General features: G+C 31.9%; 1 protein-coding gene across 2 annotated transcripts in view; it reads left to right on the forward strand.

Annotated features, from left to right (window-relative positions):
* The window catches only part of LOC149808100 (uncharacterized), an 83,535-nt gene that overhangs the window by 39,960 nt on the left and 22,056 nt on the right, over positions 1-21,519 (forward strand). For both annotated transcript variants that reach the window (XM_089973474.1, XM_089973475.1), the window contains exons 11-13: positions 11,309-11,386; positions 13,054-13,188; positions 14,770-14,939. In XM_089973474.1, coding sequence (XP_089829600.1) covers positions 11,309-11,386; positions 13,054-13,188; positions 14,770-14,939 — 383 coding nt within the window. The remainder of the gene's footprint in view (positions 1-11,308; positions 11,387-13,053; positions 13,189-14,769; positions 14,940-21,519) is intronic.

Genomic DNA, 21,519 nt, shown 5'->3' on the forward strand with positions numbered 1-21,519 from the left:
TGGTTTGATAAAGTTGTTTAACAGTGTCCATCATGTGATGCCACAAATCACTACCTCGTATCTCAAAGAAGAATGCAGCAGCAATTTCAGACAAACACATGATAATATGGCTGGCCAGTACATTTATTTAAGTTATAAAATACTGTCCTTAAAGAAAAGTTATAAAGTAATATAACTTTTCATCAGTATACTGAAGCAGTAATGAATCTGATTGATTGCTTTGTATTTTCTTGCTGCCTAGCAACCTATATGCATGGATGTTCTGTTCTATTCTTACCTGTCTTTAATACTATTCATAAACCTATTCTTCTGATTTAATGCACTATAATAATTGTGTACACAGTTATTCTAAGATTCATTTTCGAGTCAATAAATATTTTTCAGATTTTATTGTTCTTTCAATGATTTTAAACAGGACTTCATTTCGTGTTTAATAATAATAAATTTAAAACCATTCTTTTCTCCTAAATTCATCTAATGCTAATGGCTTAGTTTGGTTTGCTCTATTCAAAATGGGCATAGTTAAAAATAGTTTTTATCATTAAAATGTACTATATTCTTGTAATTCACTTCCAAAGAATTACAACTGAATCGAGGGCCCCGAGTGGCTAAGTGGTCTAAAGTGCTCTCCATCATGGATCACTGCCATCTCACCCGTCTGCATAGGTTCGAGTCTTGGTCTCGGCCAATGTGGATATGTGAGAAAGCTTGCCGGTAGCTTCTCGTGGGTCGGTGGTTCCTTCTGTGGTTTTTCCAGGGTTCTTCCTCCACCATTCATACTGGCCGCCATGTATAGCCTATCTTGTGCTGAAAAATGACATTAAACCCTAAAACAACAACAAAACAACAACTGAATCGTACAAATATGAAATTAGAAAAACACAACAATGATAAGAGGTTATTATTATTGTCATGATTATTATTATGATTATTATCATATATCTGTAAGGATTAAACAATGCATAGAAGCAGAAACACTCAGTCCCATTTCCATACCATTGTTTCACGACAATTTAAAAAAACAAAAATCCATCTTCTACAATACACACAAGCCATCAGTGAGATTAAGATGAAAGCTAACAATAAGATTTACTGAACGCTGTCGGCCTACATGTTTGTCCGAAAACAATATGGCTGATCGTGCAATGCCTAGTGGATAAATGACATACAGTATTTATAGTTCGCCAAACAACCCCATTCCCATCAGAAACAGATGCAACCGACTAAAAAACTGATGCAGTGTACAGATGGCCTATGAAACGAGAGCAGATAAATGTTTTTATCTTTTTCAAATTTAATCTAATATAATAAAAAATGAAAGAAATGAACTTACCTCCATTCCTTCCAATAACTCCTTCTGTAATCTCAAAACTCGGCAGCCTTGCAGACACCAAAAATCTCTGACTTTGTAATATTTGAGTGCCTTCCTTTCTTGGCTGAACAATATTTAGGAGGTTACAATCCAACCTTGATCCAGCCTATGAAGGTTCAACCTTCATAGATCTGATTGGATGACAAAGAAGCTGTACAGAAGCCTGGCCGCAGAACACTTCTCCTCCCCTGGCCACACTTTCAGTGATATAACACTTATTGCAATTGCTCACAACCCTAGCTGGAGTTCCCAAACCAACAAAGAAAAGGAATCTTACTGGATATGCCTCCTTAGAACATTGAAACCTAAAGCAGTTTAAACCAAGAAGACTAGAAAAAGACAACAATGCACAGATAATATTATCTTTTGCAGCCAAAACATTTTCTTTTAAATATTTATCTAAATTTGCCTAATAGCCTATGACTACTATAACAATGAAATATCCAGGATATAATTTGCTCTTACATAAATTAACATCAAATAACAGATGTTGTTATGGCTCATCAATTTCAAGGTCAATTTGAATATTTTCCAGTATCAGCAACAAGTTGAAATAAACTAGTTGAAATATAATAAAGTTAAAAGGTTAATTCCTATAGAAACAGCCATGTAAAGTTTCGCAAACATAACCGTTTGTCTGTTTTATTTGTTTGTCTTGTCTGTGTTTTGTATTTGCCTTTGAAAAAGACATTAAAGAGTTGAAAGCACTCGGGCTAGCTAGATACTAGTTTCACACTGTTTGTTGTCAGTTTACTGCATTTATATATAGTTAAATTGTAGCTAAATTGTGAGTAAATGATCAAGTAAAAAACACAAGCTTGTGTTAGTGTACTTGTAGTTGATAAAGATTTTAATTTATACACCTAAATTCTAACACCTGTATTTGCAGTTGGCAAACTATTTGTGTCCAAAGGAAATATTGAGGGAAGAGTTAGTTTTCTTCAGGTGTTAATAATGGAATTAAATTAGCAAATAAATGATCATAGATAATAACTGTTTTGTTACTTATGGCATATGCTTGTATCAATAAAAAAATTAAAACCATGGTGGCTTTTATGAAATGGTACCTAGCCTTAAATATGACAAGTACAAATTTTTCAGGAATCAGAAACAAAGTGGAATGCAATTTTTTTTTAACATTTTAAAGAGTTTAACTAATATTACAATTTTAAACCCACATGCATTCAGAATTTGGTGTTGTAAACAATATTTGAACCTGTCCAATATGAATAATATGCATGTAAATCAGATGTGAATAATATGCATGTACATCAGATATGAATAATATGCATGTACATCAGATATGAATAATATGCATATACATCAGATATGAATAATATGCATATACATCAGATATGAATAATATGCATGTAAATCAGATATGAATAATATGCATGTACATCAGATATGAATAATATGCATGTAAATCAGATATGAATAATATGCATGTACATCAGATATGAATAATATGCATGTAAATCAGATATGAATAATATGCATGTACATCAGATATGAATAATATGCATATACATCAGATATGAATAATATGCATGTACATCAGATATGAATAATATGCATGTACATCAGATATGAATAATATGCATGTATATCAGATGTGAATAATATGCATGTATATCAGATATGAATAATATGCATGTAAATCAGATATGAATAATATGCACGTAAATCAGATATGAATAATATGCATGTACATCAGATATGAATAATATGCATATACATCAGATATGAATAATATGCATGTACATCAGATATGAATAATATGCATGTAAATCAGATGTGAATAATATGCATGTATATCAGATATGAATAATATGCACGTAAATCAGATATGAATAATATGCATGTACATCAGATATGAATAATATGCACGTAAATCAGATATGAATAATATGCATATACATCAGATATGAATAATATGCATGTACATCAGATATGAATAATATGCACGTAAATCAGATATGAATAATATGCACGTAAATCAGATATGAATAATATGCATGTACATCAGATATGAATAATATGCATGTACATCAGATATGAATAATATGCATATACATCAGATATGAATAATATGCATGTACATCAGATATGAATAATATGCACGTAAATCAGATATGAATAATATGCATATACATCAGATATGAATAATATGCATGTACATCAGATATGAATAATATGCACGTAAATCAGATATGAATAATATGCATGTACATCAGATATGAATAATATGCACGTAAATCAGATATGAATAATATGCATATACGTCAGATATGAATAATATGCATGTACATCAGATATGAATAATATGCATGTACATCAGATATGAATAATATGCACGTAAATCAGATATGAATAATATGCATGTACATCAGATATGAATAATATGCACGTAAATCAGATATGAATAATATGCATATACGTCAGATATGAATAATATGCATGTAAATCAGATATGAATAATATGCATGTACATCAGATATGAATAATATGCATGTACATCAGATATGAATAATATGCATGTACATCAGATATGAATAATATGCATGTAAATCATACAAATAGCTAATATATAGATAATTAGATATAATTAATATGCATATACATCAGATATGATCAGTGTACATGTACCTCAGATATGGTTAATGTACATGTTCCTCATGTGATCAGTGTACATGTACCTCAGATATGGTTAATGTACATGTACCTCATATGATCAATGTACATGTACCTCATGATCAATGTACATGTACCTCATATGATCAATGTACATGTACCTCATGATCAGTGTACATGTACCTCATATGATCAATGTACATGTACCTCATATGATCAACATAAATGTACCCCATGATCAATGTACATGTACCTCATATGATCAGTGTACATGTACCTCATGATCAATGTACATGTACCTCATATGATCAACGTACATGTACCTCATGATCAATGTACATGTACCTCATATTATCAATGTACATGAACCTCATGATCAATGTACAGGTACCTCATATGATCAATGTACATCAGATATGATCAATGTAAATGTACCCCAGATATGATCAATGTACACGTACCTCATATATGATCAATGTACATATACCTCATATATGATCAATGTACATGTACCTCAGATATGGTCAATGTACATCAGATATGATCAATGTAAATGGACCCCAGATATGATCAATGTACATGTACCTCAGATATGATCAATGTACATGAACCTAAAATATGATCAATGTACCTGTACCTCAGATATGATCAATGTACATGTACATCAGATATGATTGATGTACATGTACCTCAGGTATGATCAATGTACATGTATCTCAGATATGATTAATGTACATTTACATAAGATGTGTGTGTGTATTTTGGAATTTTAACATAGCTTTAAGAATCTGTCATATCATTACGATGTCAGCACTATGGCAGTATATAGCAATGTCTAGCACTGGGGCATCATATGCAGACAATGTAGCATCATGTCCCACCCAGTCACATTATCCTGACACCAGCCCAACCAGTCTTAACACCTACCTCTTAATGCCGAGTACCAATCGAGGCAGCTGCAAGTACCATTTTGTCAGAATTTGGTATGACTTGGCAGGGGTTCAAACCTGCAACCTCCAACATCCAAGGTGGATGCTCTAACCACTTAGGCCACCTGAGCTGTACATCAGATATGATTAATGTACATGTACATCAGATATGAGCAATGTACTTGTATATCAGATATGAGCAATGTACATGTACGTCAGATATGAGCAACGTACATGTACCTCAGATATGATTAATATAATACATGTGTATCATCAGATACACCTATATCTTCAATGGAGTGTTGCATGTACCACATTCAGTTTAGGAATATTTGTCCAAATGAGAGTTTCATGAAATGTTGAAAGGATTTTAAAGTCAGTCAAGCCTGAAATGTTTATAGCCGTTTTATATATTACTTTTACAGTGCAATTTTAACATTCATTTGGAACTTCTAAAAGTCTTTTATGAAACGGCTATAAACATTTCAGGCTTGACTGACTTTCAGATCCTTTCACTCTTAAATTCAAACACTCAATTGGACAAATAATGTACTGTAGGTGTTTGACAAATAGGTCTACTATTTGATTTACACTGCAATTTTAACATTCATTTGGAACTTCTAAAAGTCCTTTATGAAACGGCTATAAACACTTCAGGCTTGACTGACTTTCAGATCCTTTCACTCTTTCATTCAAACACTCAACTGGACAAATAATGTATTGTAGGCATTTGGCAAATAGGTCTACTATTTGATTTGTAGGCCCACTGTCATTGTGTGAGAGTTTATGTTGCTCACCAGTTCATAATGTCATATGGGACTTATGTTTGCATCCAATATTTCAAATTAAAGCATATTAAAGTAGTTTTTCTTTTATTGAGAGACACAGCCAGAAGCAGATTTTATTTGAATAAACATATTCCCACTATAAATAAGGTGTAGGTCCTAGATGTGTATACACGTATCTGGGTTGGGTTATCTTACATAGCTTCAAAACGGATCACCTAGTCTTCATCTACATAAATGGTAGCGTGAGTTACAGGACTTTCCACTTTGGAACTCTGTCTCCTGATTAAAAGGTAATTAAAAAAATATTTTTTTTTTTGAATTTCTTGTAGCTTAGGAATAAAAGTTTGATATTGAAGTAACTGGTGTAAATAGATTTGTCCTTAAGTTGTTAAATTCTTTCTTGATGATAGGAGGGTGAATGAGAGAAAAAAAATATACCCAAAAAAACCACGTGCATACTTTCTGGCTAGCCTGAAGAAGTGACATATTCAGAACAATATGTGAGACCTTCAGGCTCCTGTCACCATAGAAATGTCATGACTTTATAATAAACTTAATGATACCAACTCAAAATAGATGTTATTTTATCTTATTTGACTATGAACATTTCAGGCTGTGGTCTTGAAAGTTGCTAATACTCTTTTACTTAAAATATCGGGGCCCCGAGTGGCCGAGTGGTCTAAAGCGCTCACCATTCCGGATCACTGCCATCTCACCTCTGTCTGCGTATGTTCGAGTCCAAGGCTCGGCTAGCGTGGGTACGTGGGAGAGCCTGCCAGTAGCTTCTCGTGGGTCGGTGGTTCTTTCCTGGGTTTTCCAGGGTTCTTCCTCCACCAGTTATACTGGCCGCCATATATGGCCTATCTTGTGCTGAAAATGGGTTAAACCCCAGAACAACAACAACAACAACTTAAAATATTAAGTTATATGACTTGTAAACTATTTGCAATTCATTTTTTGGTTTGCAGTATTTAAATTGCTGTTACATTTATAGTTGTTAAAAACTTTCAATCTTAGAGTGATATAATACAATACTGTTATTCATCATTTTACCTATATCAAATTGTGTATGTGTCTTCTATCAAGCTATATGTGGGGTTTTTAAAAATCAAATTACATGTTGGGTTTCTATCAAGATAGGTGGAGGATTCCTATTGTGTGTGTGATTACTATCAAGTTATTGGTGGGATTTGTACTGGGGATTTCTATCAAATTATGTGGGGAGATTTCTAGTAAGTTATGTGGGAGATTTTTACCAATTTATTTGGGGAGTTCTGTCAAGTTATATGCAGGATTCTATCAAGTTATGTAGAGGATTTCTTTTATGTTTTATTGCCAAAACTATAGATTTGTTCATCAAAAATATACCCATACTGTTTTACAATCTGTACCCTAAATGTTTCTGTTGACAAAATAGGTATTTGTTTTTTTGTCAGAAAACATAGGGATAAATTAAAAAAACAATTCTTAGCAGAGCAAGCTGAAAAATGTAAAACATGACCATATATTGATCTCATCAGTTTCCTAGATAATGTTTTGTCCTCTGTTAATACAGTAAAACCTATCTTGACCAAAGCTGTGACAGACCACCTGTCTTGAGAGATCTGGTTCTCCATGCATAAGTTTATTGACTATATAGTGTTATGACTTGTTATGAGAGATCACCTGTCTTGAGAGACCTTTATTACATATATCTGGCAGAAAGGGAGGTCTTTCAAAACAGGTCCTACTGTACTGTAGATAAACCATTCAGAGCAGAAAGTATTATCTATCATAATTCAGTTAATTTTTAAGGAGTTATGTGATTGATTAGAGCTTTTGATGTTTAATCTAAAACTTAAGTTTTTCAAAGCTTTTTATCTTAAATAATGCAGATTTGATTTTTGTATATTTGTTATTATTTTGACCTTCATATTTATTTGACAGAATAGTTTGCCATGAAATGTTTTTATTATATTTAGTTTAGTTGATGTTTCTGAAATTTAAAAATCTATTACTTGTTTATGTTCAGTGTAAGCTGCAGGGTTTAATAAAATAGGGATGGCTTAGGGTGGTCTGCATCCATAATGCGTTAAGTTTTGTCTCTGTGCACCAAAAAGTCATCAAATGGCACATAATGGTAAATATTTGTATACTAAGATTTGAAAAGGAAGTGCAGATGCACACCTTAGGAGACTAATGAACCTTGTACACTTTTTAACTATAAGGCTATGCCTTTAGTCCATCTTGATGATTTTAGGACCCAAAATCAGAATGTGGAGTCCTGTAGTATTCACATTTTCTGTCTATCCATTTAACAGTTCTTGTAAACATGAGAGTTTTGCAACTCTTACACTTAATTGAATGCCACTTTATTAGGTGAATTGCCTATTATAGATAAATGTGGCCTTTAAAGGTTTCATATTTTTAGATCCAATTTTGAGGGAGTTATTGTCCTTTTTTGATTTATTTTCAATCTCCCCTCAAGCAGACCCATGTAACCAGGCTAGCTCATGAAATAATCTAGACATTTTGATGCAGTAATATCAGGAAATTGTCTCACAGACTTAGATATGCCAGTTGTGGGTTTTGTCTTGTCAGTTCCATTCTGGATAGAGTTATGGTCCTTGACAATTAAATTTGTATCTTTACATGGGATGTTGCATGTTACTAGTACAGCTCAAGAACCAGTCAACATATTTTGATGCAGTATGGTATTAACATTGTGTCACAGAGCTAGATATGCTTTTAGGTGTTTTGTTTTGTGAGCTCTATTTTGGATAGAGATATGACCCTCTACTGTTAACTTCATATCTTCAGTGCAGTGTTGCTTTTAACTAAGTAATCACTAAAGCTTTTGTCGTTTTTGCTTGAAATGTGAGTAGGAAACACATTTTGAGGGCTATTTCTGAATACATCCTAATAAATCGACTTCCAAGAGATTTTCCATTAGCCTAATGCCTAATTCTGTTAGAAACATTGTTTTTCATTGGTTATTTTGCTCGCGCATGAACAGAAGGATAAAAGTTGGAGTTCTTTTTTTTATTTTTTGCTTAACGGACCCATCATTTTCATTATGAGACCAATCTTTACTCCAAATGCCCAACCTTACCCTACTTTTTGCAAAGGTTCACCTGTCTGTGTGCAGTTCAGACTGGTTTGCCTTAGATCTGAGGCCAAAAAGTCTAAAATCCAGACACAAAATTGGATTCCGACCATGGGTGAATTTTGAGTGGAAAACAAAAAATGGATCCAAAAAATTAGGTTTTTCTCTTTGTATTTAGTAGTGCAACTAAAACATCCAGATTATTTGGTATCATTGTAGAGCTACATCAGTCTACCTTTCTGTGATACCACCCACTTTAGTGTATCATACAAGACCTTGACGCTACAGAGCTGGACAGTAGGCTACTACCTCCTGCCACGTAAATGCGGTGGCAGGGGTTAATGAGTTATGAAACAGAAGGTCAGGAAATATTATGTATGTTCAGATGCAATTTGGTATGAACACTGTTTTATAGACCTTAATGTGCCTGATAAGATTTTATCCTCAGTTCAGTTTTGGACAGAGTTATGATCCTTTACAATGTGCTTTGCATGGATTTTTTCTCAGTTCCATTTTGGATATAGTTATGGTCCTTGACAATGCGCCTTGTGTGGATTTTTTTCTCAATTCCATTATGGATAGATTTATGGTCCTTGACAATGTGCCTTGTCTGGATTTTTTTCTCAGTTCCATTTTGGATAGAGTTATGGTCCTTGAAAATGTGCCTTGTGTGGATTTTTTTCTCAGTTCCATTATGGATAGATTTATGGTCCTTGACAATGTGCCTTGTCTGGATTTTTTTCTCAGTTCCATTTTGGATAGAGTTATGGTCCTTGAAAATGTGCCTTGTCTGGATTTTTTTCTCAGTTCCATTTTGGATAGAGTTATGGTCCTTGAAAATGTGCCTTGTCTGGATTTTTTTCTCAATTCCATTTTGGATAGAGTTATGGTCCTTGACAATATGCCTTGTATGGATTTTTTTCTTCTCAGTTCCATTTTGGATATAGTTATTGTCCTTGATAAATAACTTCATATCTTCATATGGGGTGTTGCTTGTAACTCAAGAACTAATTAACACAGTTTGATGCAGTTTGGTATGAACATTGTCTAATTGACTTTACGTGTGTCTTTCAATAGGTTTGGCCATGTCTAAACAGAATTATGCACCTTGTCAATCATCTTTGCATGGGTTGTTGCTTGTAATCAGCATAGTGTGTGAATCATTCAATATATTCTCATGCAATTTGATGTGATTATTGTTTCATAGACTGAAAGTTCTGCACCAGGATATTCTGGACATTACTCAAAGAGGTGAAGGTTCAGGGCAAATTCATTTGCTGTACAACTCCTTTGCTTAAAATAAGTAAATTGTTTTTACACTGTATACATTACTATTTTCTGATAGTATACTTATAACATTTTAAAATAGATGTAAAAAACATTTATGAAAAAGGTTATCAGCACATTTTTAATAATTTACCTCTGAAGTTAAGAAACAAAATGGCCATGTTATGTAGAGCTATTTATTTTCTTTAAAAGTTATGCACACCAGAAGTTAGACTGTCCGTATACTCTCAAATCCAAATCAGTCCCTTTTAGGCTGTCTGTATACTCTCAAATCCAAGTCAATCCCTCTCATTTAAAGATTTCAATAAAGAAAACCTGTAATCTTCATAGGATACATGTATTTTTTTTTGTAATTAAATTATTAATGGGTGAAAACTGAAGATCATTTTTTTTTTAAATCTTTGGTCTTATGCAAAGTGTGAAAACTCTAGAGCAGTGTAATTTGTACATTTTGCAATATCCTTTTTTGGATTTTTATATTTTATAAAATGGAGCAATAACATTGATGCTGTTGGCAAAGCTAGTATTCTTATGACTGCAATGCTTAGGAATTTAGAAAAGTCTTAGGATATAGAAATAAAATGATCAGAAAGTTAAAAACTGCTGATTTAAAAGAAAGAAAATACACCTGATGTTTTTTGTACAGAGTCATATCATTACAAAAAAATTCAGACCCTTTCTTTCATCTGTAATTGATACTCTGTGTATATCATTTTTAAGGTATTTTTGTTGAGCCAATATTTCAAGGTCACTTAGATTTTTTTTAATGGTTTTGTTAAAAAAGTTTTGTTTGCATATCCATGTAGTTACTTAACCCCTGGATTTTCTTCATACTTATGAAGAATCAATTTGAAACTAAGACCATTCATTCTGATGTGTAATCACTCAACAGTCTGACACTGGGCATGATCCAAAGGTGCAAGCAGATGTTAGTTTGATTACATTTTAAATACAAATGGGTTTTTCTGCACGGACAGATTTCTGCAGTCACCTTGAGAATATCATTAAATTTTACAAATACAATATAGAATATGGTGTTAAGAAAAACAACTTATCAAAATTTTTAAAGTTCATTCATGTTATTGATTTGACTGAAAGTGTAGACTTGTAGAAATTTATTTTGAAAATACTACAACTGAATTTGTTCTCAATTTTTAAGTAATTTACAATGAATGTTCTGAGTTTTACAAATAATTTTAATTATCATTTTCAGAAAAACAGTTTCTGGAACATCAACTATCTACAGCTAAAACTTCAAGTCAGACCAGTAGTGATTTATTAGAATCTCCAGGTAAACATCTTTTTGGTCATTTAAACTGGACATGTTTTTTTGTGCTTAAATATACATATTGAAAGCTTCCTGTGAAAATTGTGAGAAATTACCTTACTAAATAATTACACATTTGAATGTTTGCTTCAAATGAATACATTGCTTGATGCAGTACATACCAGCAAAATAATTTGAATAAACATTTTGAAATTTAAAGTGTGAGTTGTTATGTATATCTGATTTAATTTATATTTATTTTAATTTTATTGTTTGTTTGTCAGCTTTAAAAATTTATTGTTACTGTACATGCCATTATAATATAATCTTGTATACATGATTTGGAAATTGTTTCAGAAAATAGTTTGAACTTGATTGATTCAATAGTTAAGACATAAAGCTGACCTAGTTCCCAACCTTATTTCAAAATTAGTAACAGTCACGTGAGCAAGATCTTTATTATTTGTTTTTATTGTGGGAATAATAAGAGTGAGATTGAGGCTGTATTGAATACATGACCCTAGGCTTGTAAATACTTTTATTGAAGTAAACAACTTTTTAAAATTTTATTCTTGGAGTAAAATGATTGGTTTTCATCAGGACCATGTTTTGAGTACATGATGTAAACATGATCATGTGACCCTCATACAGGCACCCATTCTGCACCTCAAAATTACTGTATAACCATTGTTTTTGAGAAATAATCTCAGTCTGGGCTTATAACACTCGATGTCAAGGTGTTCTTTTGTTGTGTCAGTTTGGAGTTATTTTAATGTTTATTCAAATTTTTTGGATTCAAAAGGATTAATTCTTTTTTCCTGGAAATATATGTGTGCTCATACAGAATTCTTGGACAAAGAAATTTCATTAATTCAAACACTGGATTATTTCTTGTGTTTCTACAAGGAACTATAGACAACAACATTGAACAGGATACAGCATACGTCATTGCCTTCCATCTTAGATTCTTCATCAGGACTCAAACTTGAATTCATTAGAACATTTCATTATTAGGACTTCTAAAATTTTATTCATGGATAATTCTTGGATTTGATTCTTAAAACCATAAGTTCTTATTTTTTAATTTTAACAGTATTTTTCCAGGGAAATAAATACTTTGTTAAATTTTTCAAAGCTTGTTATTTTCACTCTTCCTTGTGTTACTGTTTATTGGAGCATAAACATGTAATATAAGAGAGTAATAATTATGGGTCTAGCTGCTTGTATCCAGGGTGCTTGCAAACCCTGCACATGCCCAGGTGTAACCAAGTGAGATTTTCAATGCACCTTTCTTCAGACCAGTACTAAATTTATTTTGTGCCACAATGAAATATTAAATGTTTTCTTATTAGTGTTTCATAGGTATAAACAACACTCCAGTTTAGTTCATTAATGCAGCTTAGATGTAAAGAGGTACTTTATTATTATTATTATTATTATTATTATTATTATTATTATTATTATTGTTGTTATCATTATTATTATTATTATTATTATTATTATTATTATTATATAATGAGTTTCTTTGGAGATTTGCATCAAGGAACATAAATGTTGCTGAGTAGAAAGGAAAGTAGGGAGGAAATTATAAACTGGTGGCAGAGGCAGGACTTGGAAGCTTGGCAGGGGGAAGTAACCCTTTTACACTGATGGGCACCTTTGTCAACCTCACCAGTATTCTTTCCCTTCAGATGATGAGATAAGCACAGAGGAGCTGATTGATGACCTTCAGAGACAATTGGACCGAATGGACCTATCACTCAGGAAGAAGAAACCCCCAAGGGAGGACAGTGGCTCAGACAGTCACTCCACACTGACCATTGTGGGTATGTATGCTTTCGGACACATATTGGTCAGCTCATCTGATTCTGTTGGCTGATACATATTTCTCATCACATGGAATTAAACCAATGATTACATTCACTCCATCTCATGACCTTTGCTTCATCATATATGGTACACATTTTTTGGCAGTTTAAAAGGATTAATGGTTTTTTCAAACTTCACTTCATGTCACAATAATAAAATGCAATGAAAGCAAGACAGAACATATGGAAACCAGGGGAAAGAAGACATAATTTGTTGTCAGTATATGTGAATCCTGACTTGTACAGCCATTACAAGAAGTTACAGTGCACTTTATTTGCACTGAAAGATTCAAAGATTAATAGATTCCAACATAGGTGTTGGATGGGGAAATCCCATCTTAAGGTCAGAATTTGTGAGCAGGAATGAGACTTTTAAATTCCTGCCCATAAATTCTGATCTTGAAGATGGAATTTCCCAATCCCACACAAATGATATGATGGATTATTGTCTCATCTCTCCATGGGAGAGTGGTGTTTTAAAAAGAAAGATAGCACGTGATTGTTATGGATGTAGCTTTATTAATACAGTATTTTTAAAATGGAGATTATAAAATGTTCTTTAAGACAAAAACAATTGTTGTAAACAAGCATTACTGTTTTCAGGCTGGCAAAAGGTCTGTTTTCAGTACTAAAAATGGAAGAAACATTGCAGTCATTCATGGGGTTTTACACATAATTATGCCATCTAAAATGTCAGTGAGTACACTCATGGGATGGGCATATCCACATAACTTGAATAAAATGTCAGTGAGTACACTCGTGGGATGGGCATATCCCACATAACTTCTCTCATGTGCAAACTGAATAAGACATATGCAAAATGAGAGAAAAAGGGTCATTCATGGATTTTTGTAGTTACCGTATTTAACCTAAATATCCATTCTGTCCACTTTCATAGATACAGTATTATCCATTTGTTTATAATAATTTTTAATAGTACAGACAAATTCTGGACACCAAAATGTTTTTTCAATCAAATGAATAATACAACTTTCAAGTTGAAACTTAGAAATGTTGTACAGGTACTAAAAAGTATGTTTAAATGGATTATAGTTAGACTGTGAAACTGCATTAATTACCAACCTTAATGTGTATATCAACTGAAGATGTTATCAACAGACAGCAATAAAAACAGCTGACTTACTCCACATCTTGCCTTTACTCTGTACTTATACTTGGGTGAAGGTCACGGTCATAGAACATTAGTGTTAAGGTTTTCCTGTGTTTATATTTCCTTAGCCCACTGAAGAATTTGTTTCTCCATAGGATGATTCAGAATGAAGCTAAGACAATTTATTCTGAAACATGCACTCAACCTTTTGACCTTGAGGTCAAGGTCACATTTTGCACTGAAGAATTTGTTTCTCCATAGGATGATTCAGAATGAAGCTAAGACAATTTATTCTGAAACATGCACTCAACCTTTTGACCTTGAGGTCAAGGTCACATTTTGCAGCAATGATGTGATTGTGTCAGATGGGCCAAAATCATACAGCTTTGCAGTTTTGTGTAGTCAGATAAAGCTCTTGATGATTCCAGGTGAGAGTAGATACCTTTCCTTCCCGTCATCGGAAGACATTGATCAGGGGGAGCCATATGATCACATCAAGGATGCCAAGTTTTTCTATGATGCGTCAGACCACTTTAAACAAGCCATGAGACTAGACAAAAGCTGCTCAGGGAATTATGAGATCACCACAATCTCAAAGGTAAGAGACAAAGTATTTCAAAGTAATATGCAGGCTTGGAATGAAGTCATAATCATTAGGAGGTATTTTATTTTTATTTGGAAATAGTAATATATTGTTAGGATGTGTCATAATGATGAATGATAGATTGTATTGTATGAAGATGAAATGAACCTGATATAAATTGTGGACAATAAAATTTTCTTTATGTCATCTAACTTCCCTTGTGGGCTTAGAATAGGATGCACACTCCAAAATGTTGTAGTAGGTGACTGGGCAACCATTATGCCTTGGATGTATTCAATGATGATGTTCCAGCTGAGGAGGCCCTGGACATTTAAAAGTGTGGTTTATATTTAAAAAATAGACTTTTTCAAAAATATGTTTTGCTCTTTTTGCCGTAATTTATGTTTTGTATGCTTTTTTAAGATGGTGGAGAATGAGATCTAGACTTACTCTGCCCTCTATAGTCAGGAGTGTGCTGATGTGCTGTTCAATCCTATACATACATATACACACACATGCATCATATGTCCCAGTATTGGTTTCTGTTATAAGTTTACAAGATTCTATATGGCTTTCTGCATCTCACCACCTTGCAAGTAATTGCACAGAAAACAAGTGTCGAGACCCGTCAAGACATTTTTGACAAGAAAAAAAAAGCAAATGACCAAAGGAAGCAGAAGGTTATAGAGCTGAAATGAATAATTGAACATTCAGAGTTGGAATATTTCTTCATCAATAAGTATTTGAAAAATTGGAATTACAAAATATTTATTTTTTTACTAGTCACAACACGATGAAACATTTAAGTAGTCTGGAAGGAAACTACTTCAGACTTTCTAAATCACCTGAAATTCGAACTTCCACTCTCAAGGTAATTCTCAAGGTAATGGCAGTGTCAAATTCTGAATGGTCACATTGATCACAATGTTGCCATTTCTATTCAGTGTCATCCAGGCACTCTTGAATACAGCCACTTGATAAAGAACATGGTACAGAAGAGTAATTGCCATATCAGAGTAAGCTAACCTTTACATAGTAATCAAGTTATCCACATTTAATTAAATTAAATTGGCTACATATTTATGTGATTTTCGTTGTGAATAAATAGCATCCCAGTTAATGTTTTGGGGATAGTTTCTGCATTTAGTCAGACAAGAAATGAAGAGTTACTGCCCTTATTTACTCTATCTTTCAACTCTGAAGATAAACAGGGAAAATAATAGCTACATTAATTTGATTTTTAGTTTGAATCTCAAAATATTTTATGCAAGACTGCAAAAAGTGCCATATACAGGTGTAATTAGGTGTAGAGGACTGAGCTTACAGTGTTTTCAACACAGTTTGGTGGGGTGAGGGTCATTAAGTAGTAAAGTAGATTTTAAAAAATGATGGATTTGATAATTACTGGTATATTAAGACTGACAAATGTTCAAATTATATCTCTATGCATTCAAACAATTTATTAAAATAGGAAAAATGGTATTTGTTGCAGCTATGGTAGGTTGTGGATAATTAAACCTGTAGAATAGTTTTAAAAATTTTGACATAAAACAGTATGTGTCATTTCTATCCATTGTCATCCAGGTGCTCTTGAATACAGCAAGTTGACAAAGAACATGATACAGAACAGGACTTGCCATATCAAAGTCATCAAGTCTTTACATAATAATTAACAAATCCAAATTTAATTTAAGTAAATGTCTCCATGTATGCATTTTTTTAATTTGAATAGACAAAAACAATCAGCCCCAAATTAAAAAAAGCAACATAATATTTAACATTGCAGTGAATGAGGACATAACTTAATATGCAAGCAAACTGTTGCAAGTCGAAATACTTAAGCTAAAACAGGGTCTTCACATATATACTTGTACAGTTTTCACTTATTGGTTTGTCACATGCGATAGTAGTTTTCACTTACTGATTGTCACATATGTGATTGTACAGTTTTCACTTATTGATTTGTCATGTGATTGTACAGTTTTCACTTATTGATTTGTCTCATGTGATAGTACAGTTTTCACTTATTGATTTGTCACATATGTGACAGTAGTTTTCACTTATTGATTTGTCACATGCAATTGTAGTTTTCACTTATTGATTTGTCAAAATTGTGATTGTACAGTTTTTACTTATTGATTTATCACATATGTGACAGTAGTTTTCACTTACTGATTTGTCACATGTGATTGCAGTTTTCACTTATTGATTTGTCACACATGTGACAGTACAGTTTTCACTTATTGATTTGTCACATATGTGTCGGTAGTTTTCACTTATTAATTTGTCACATGCATTTGTCACAATTGTGATTGTACAGTTTTCATTTATTGATTTGTCACAGAATGCTTCTTTGGCAGCAGTACAAACAACTTATCTAAATATATCCTGATATTGCTTTTCGTGGTGGTAATATTTCTTTACATAAATGCATTGGTATATCTTTTATGTGTAAGAATTAAAAAAATAGGGAAAATGCAATTAATGTTTAACTGGTCATTTTCAATTTATAGACCATATATACACACTTACAAGTCATGTTCAACTGCAGACTACACAGACCCAAATCTGCCATTGCATAATATGATGGCAGATGTGGATTTATGCAGTTTGTTAGGAGTAATGAATAAATCAGGCAACATAGACCCTGATATGTCAGCATATATGCTGACTTTATAGATACCTTCTTTCTGTTATTGACCCACTTTATAGATACTTTTCCGTTATTGTCACACTTTATAGATACTTTTCTGTTATTGTCACACTTTATAGATACTTTTCCGTTATTGTCACACTTTATAGATACTTTTCTGTTATTGTCACACTTTATAGATACTTTTCTGTTATTGTCACACTTTATAGATACTTTTCTGTTATTGTCACACTTTATAGATACTTTTCTGTTATTGTCACACTTTATAGATACCTTCTTTCTGTTATTGTCACACTTTATAGATACCTTCTTTCTGTTATTGTCACACTTTATAGATACCTTCTTTCTGTTATTGTCACACTTTATAGATACTTTTCTGTTATTGTCACACTTTATAGATACCTTCTTTCTGTTATTGTCACACTTTATAGATACTTTTCTGTTATTGTCACACTTTATAGATACCTTCTTTCTGTTATTGTCACACTTTATAGATACCTTCTTTCTGTTATTGTCACACTTTATAGATACCTTCTTTCTGTTATTGTCACACTTTATAGATACTTTTCTGTTATTGTCACACTTTATAGATACCTTCTTTCTGTTATTGTCACACTTTATAGATACTTTTCTGTTATTGACCCACTTTATAGATACTTTTCTGTTATTGTCACACTTTATAGATACTTTTCTGTTATTGTCACACTTTACAGATACCTTCTTTCTGTTATTGTCACACTTTATAGATACCTTCTTTCTGTTATTGACCCACTTTATAGATACTTTTCTGTTATTGTCACACTTTATAGATACTTTTCTGTTATTGTCACACTTTATAGATACCTTCTTTCTGATATTGACCCACTTTATAGATACTTTTCTGTTATTGTCACACTTTATAGATACTTTTCTGTTATTGTCACACTTTATAGATACTTTTCTGTTATTGTCACACTTTATAGATACCTTTCTGTTATTGTCACACTTTATAGATACCTTCTTTCTGTTATTGTCACACTTTATAGATACTTTTCTGTTATTGTCACACTTTATAGATACCTTCTTTCTGTTATTGTCACACTTTATAGATACCTTCTTTCTGTTATTGACCCACTTTATAGATACTTTTCTGTTATTGTCACACTTGATAGATACTTTTCTGTTATTGTCACACTTTATAGATACCTTCTTTCTGATATTGACCCACTTTATAGATACTTTTCTGTTATTGTCACACTTTATAGATACTTTTCTGTTATTGTCACACTTTATAGATACTTTTCTGTTATTGTCACACTTTATAGATACCTTTCTGTTATTGTCACACTTTATAGATACCTTCTTTCTGTTATTGTCACACTTTATAGATACTTTTCTGTTATTGTCACACTTTATAGATACCTTCTTTCTGTTATTGTCACACTTTATAGATACTTTTCTGTTATTGTCACACTTTATAGATACCTTCTTTCTGTTATTGTCACACTTTATAGATACTTTTCTGTTATTGTCACACTTTATAGATACTTTTCTGTTATTGTCACACTTTATAGATACCTTCTTTCTGTTATTGTCACACTTTATAGATACCTTCTTTCTGTTATTGACCCACTTTGTAGATACTTTTCTGTTATTGTCACACTTTATAGATACTTTTCTGTTATTGTCACACTTTATAGATACTTTTCTGTTATTGTCACACTTTATAGATACCTTCTTTCTGTTATTGTCACACTTTATAGATACTTTTCTGTTATTGTCACACTTTATAGATACCTTCTTTCTGTTATTGTCACACTTTATAGATACTCTTCTGTTATTGTCACACTTTATAGATACTTTTCTGTTATTGTCACACTTTATAGATACTTTTCTGTTATTGTCACACTTTATAGATACCTTCTTTCTATTATTGTCACACTTTATAGATACCTTCTTTCTGTTATTGTCACACTTTATAGATACTTTTCTGATATTGACCCACTTTATAGATACTTTTCTGTTATTGTCACACTTTATAGATACTTTTCTGTTATTGTCACACTTTATAGATACTTTTCTGTTATTGTCACACTTTATAGATACCTTCTTTCTGTTATTGTCACACTTTATAGATACCTTCTTTCTGTTATTGTCACACTTTATAGATACTTTTCTGTTATTGACCCACTTTATAGATACTTTTCTGTTATTGTCACACTTTATAGATACTTTTCTGTTATTGTCACACTTTAGAGATTCTGTTATTGACACATGTTAGAGATTTTTTCTTTTCTGATAATTAACACACCTTATAGATACTTATCTTCTGTTACTGATACACTTGATGGATACTTCTTTTCTGTTAGTGACACACTTGATGGATACTTCTTCTCTGTTAGTGACACACCTTATAGATACTTATTTTCTGTTATTTTCATGCCTTATATATACTTCTTTTCTGTTACTGACACACCTTATACATACCTTTTTTCTGTTATTGACACTTGATGGATACTTCTTTTCTGTTATTGACACACTTGATGGATACTTCTTTTCTTTTATTGACATACCTTATAGATAGTTCTTTTCTGTTATTTACACACTTGATGGATACTTCTTTTCTGTTATTGACACACCTTATAGATACTTCTTTTCTGTTATGGACACACCTGATGGATACTTCTTTTCTATTATTGACACACCTTATATACACCTTTTTTGTTAGTGACAAACCTTAGAGATACTTCTTTTCTGTTATTGACGCACCTTATAGATACATTTTTTCTGTTATTGACACACTTGATGGATACATCTTTTCTGTTACTTACACACTTTATGGATACACCTTTTTTGTTAGTTACAAACCTTAGAGATACATCTTTTTTGTTATTGACACACTTTATAGATACTTTGATACAGTTGTTGACATCCTTTATGGATACTTTTTTGTTATTGAAACACTTTATACATACTTCTTTTTTTCTATTGACACAGCTTATAGATACTTATTTTCTGTTACGGACACAACTTGTAGATACTTTTTCCTGCTATTGACACATTTTTAAATGCTTTCTTCCATTGATAACACTCCATGTACATATTTTTGTTTCTATTATTGACAGACACTCGAAGGGGACTTTTTTCCATTACTGATGCACTTTATAGATAGTTCTTTCCATTACTGACATACCTTATATACACTTTTTTCTGTTACTGACACAACTTATCAATACTTTTTTCCATTATTGACAGACCTTATAGATATTTTTTCCATTATTGACAGACCTTATAGATATTTTTTTCATTATTGACACACCTTACAGATACTTTATCATTATTGACATTCTTTAGATACTTTTTCCTGTTATTTACATACCTAATATATTCATTTCTATTACTAAAACACCTTATAGATACTTTTCCTGTTATTTACATACCTAATATATTCATTTCTATTACTAAAACACCTTATAGATACTTTTCCTGTTATTTACATACCTAATATATTCATTTCCATTACTAAAACACCTTATAGATACTTTTTCCTGTTATTTGCATACCTAATACATGTTTATACATTTCCATTACTAAAACACCTTATAGATACTTTTCCTGTTATTTACATACCTAATATATTCATTTCTATTACTAAAACACCTTATAGATACTTTTTCCTGTTATTTACATACCTAATATATACATTTCCATTACTAAAACACCTTATAGATACTTTTCCTGTTATTTACATACCTAATATATTCATTTCCATTACTAAAACACCTTATAGATACTTTTTCCTGTTATTTACATACCTAATATATTCATTTCCATTACTAAAACACCTTATAGATACTTTTTCCTGTTATTTACATACCTAATATATACATTTCCATTACTAAAACACCTTATAGATACTTTTCCTGTTATTTACATACCTAATATATTCATTTCCATTACTAA

This window comes from Sinohyriopsis cumingii, chromosome 1, assembly GCF_028554795.1.
Source record: "Sinohyriopsis cumingii isolate HCF-2022 chromosome 1, ASM2855479v2, whole genome shotgun sequence".
Taxonomy (NCBI): domain Eukaryota; kingdom Metazoa; phylum Mollusca; class Bivalvia; order Unionida; family Unionidae; genus Sinohyriopsis; species Sinohyriopsis cumingii.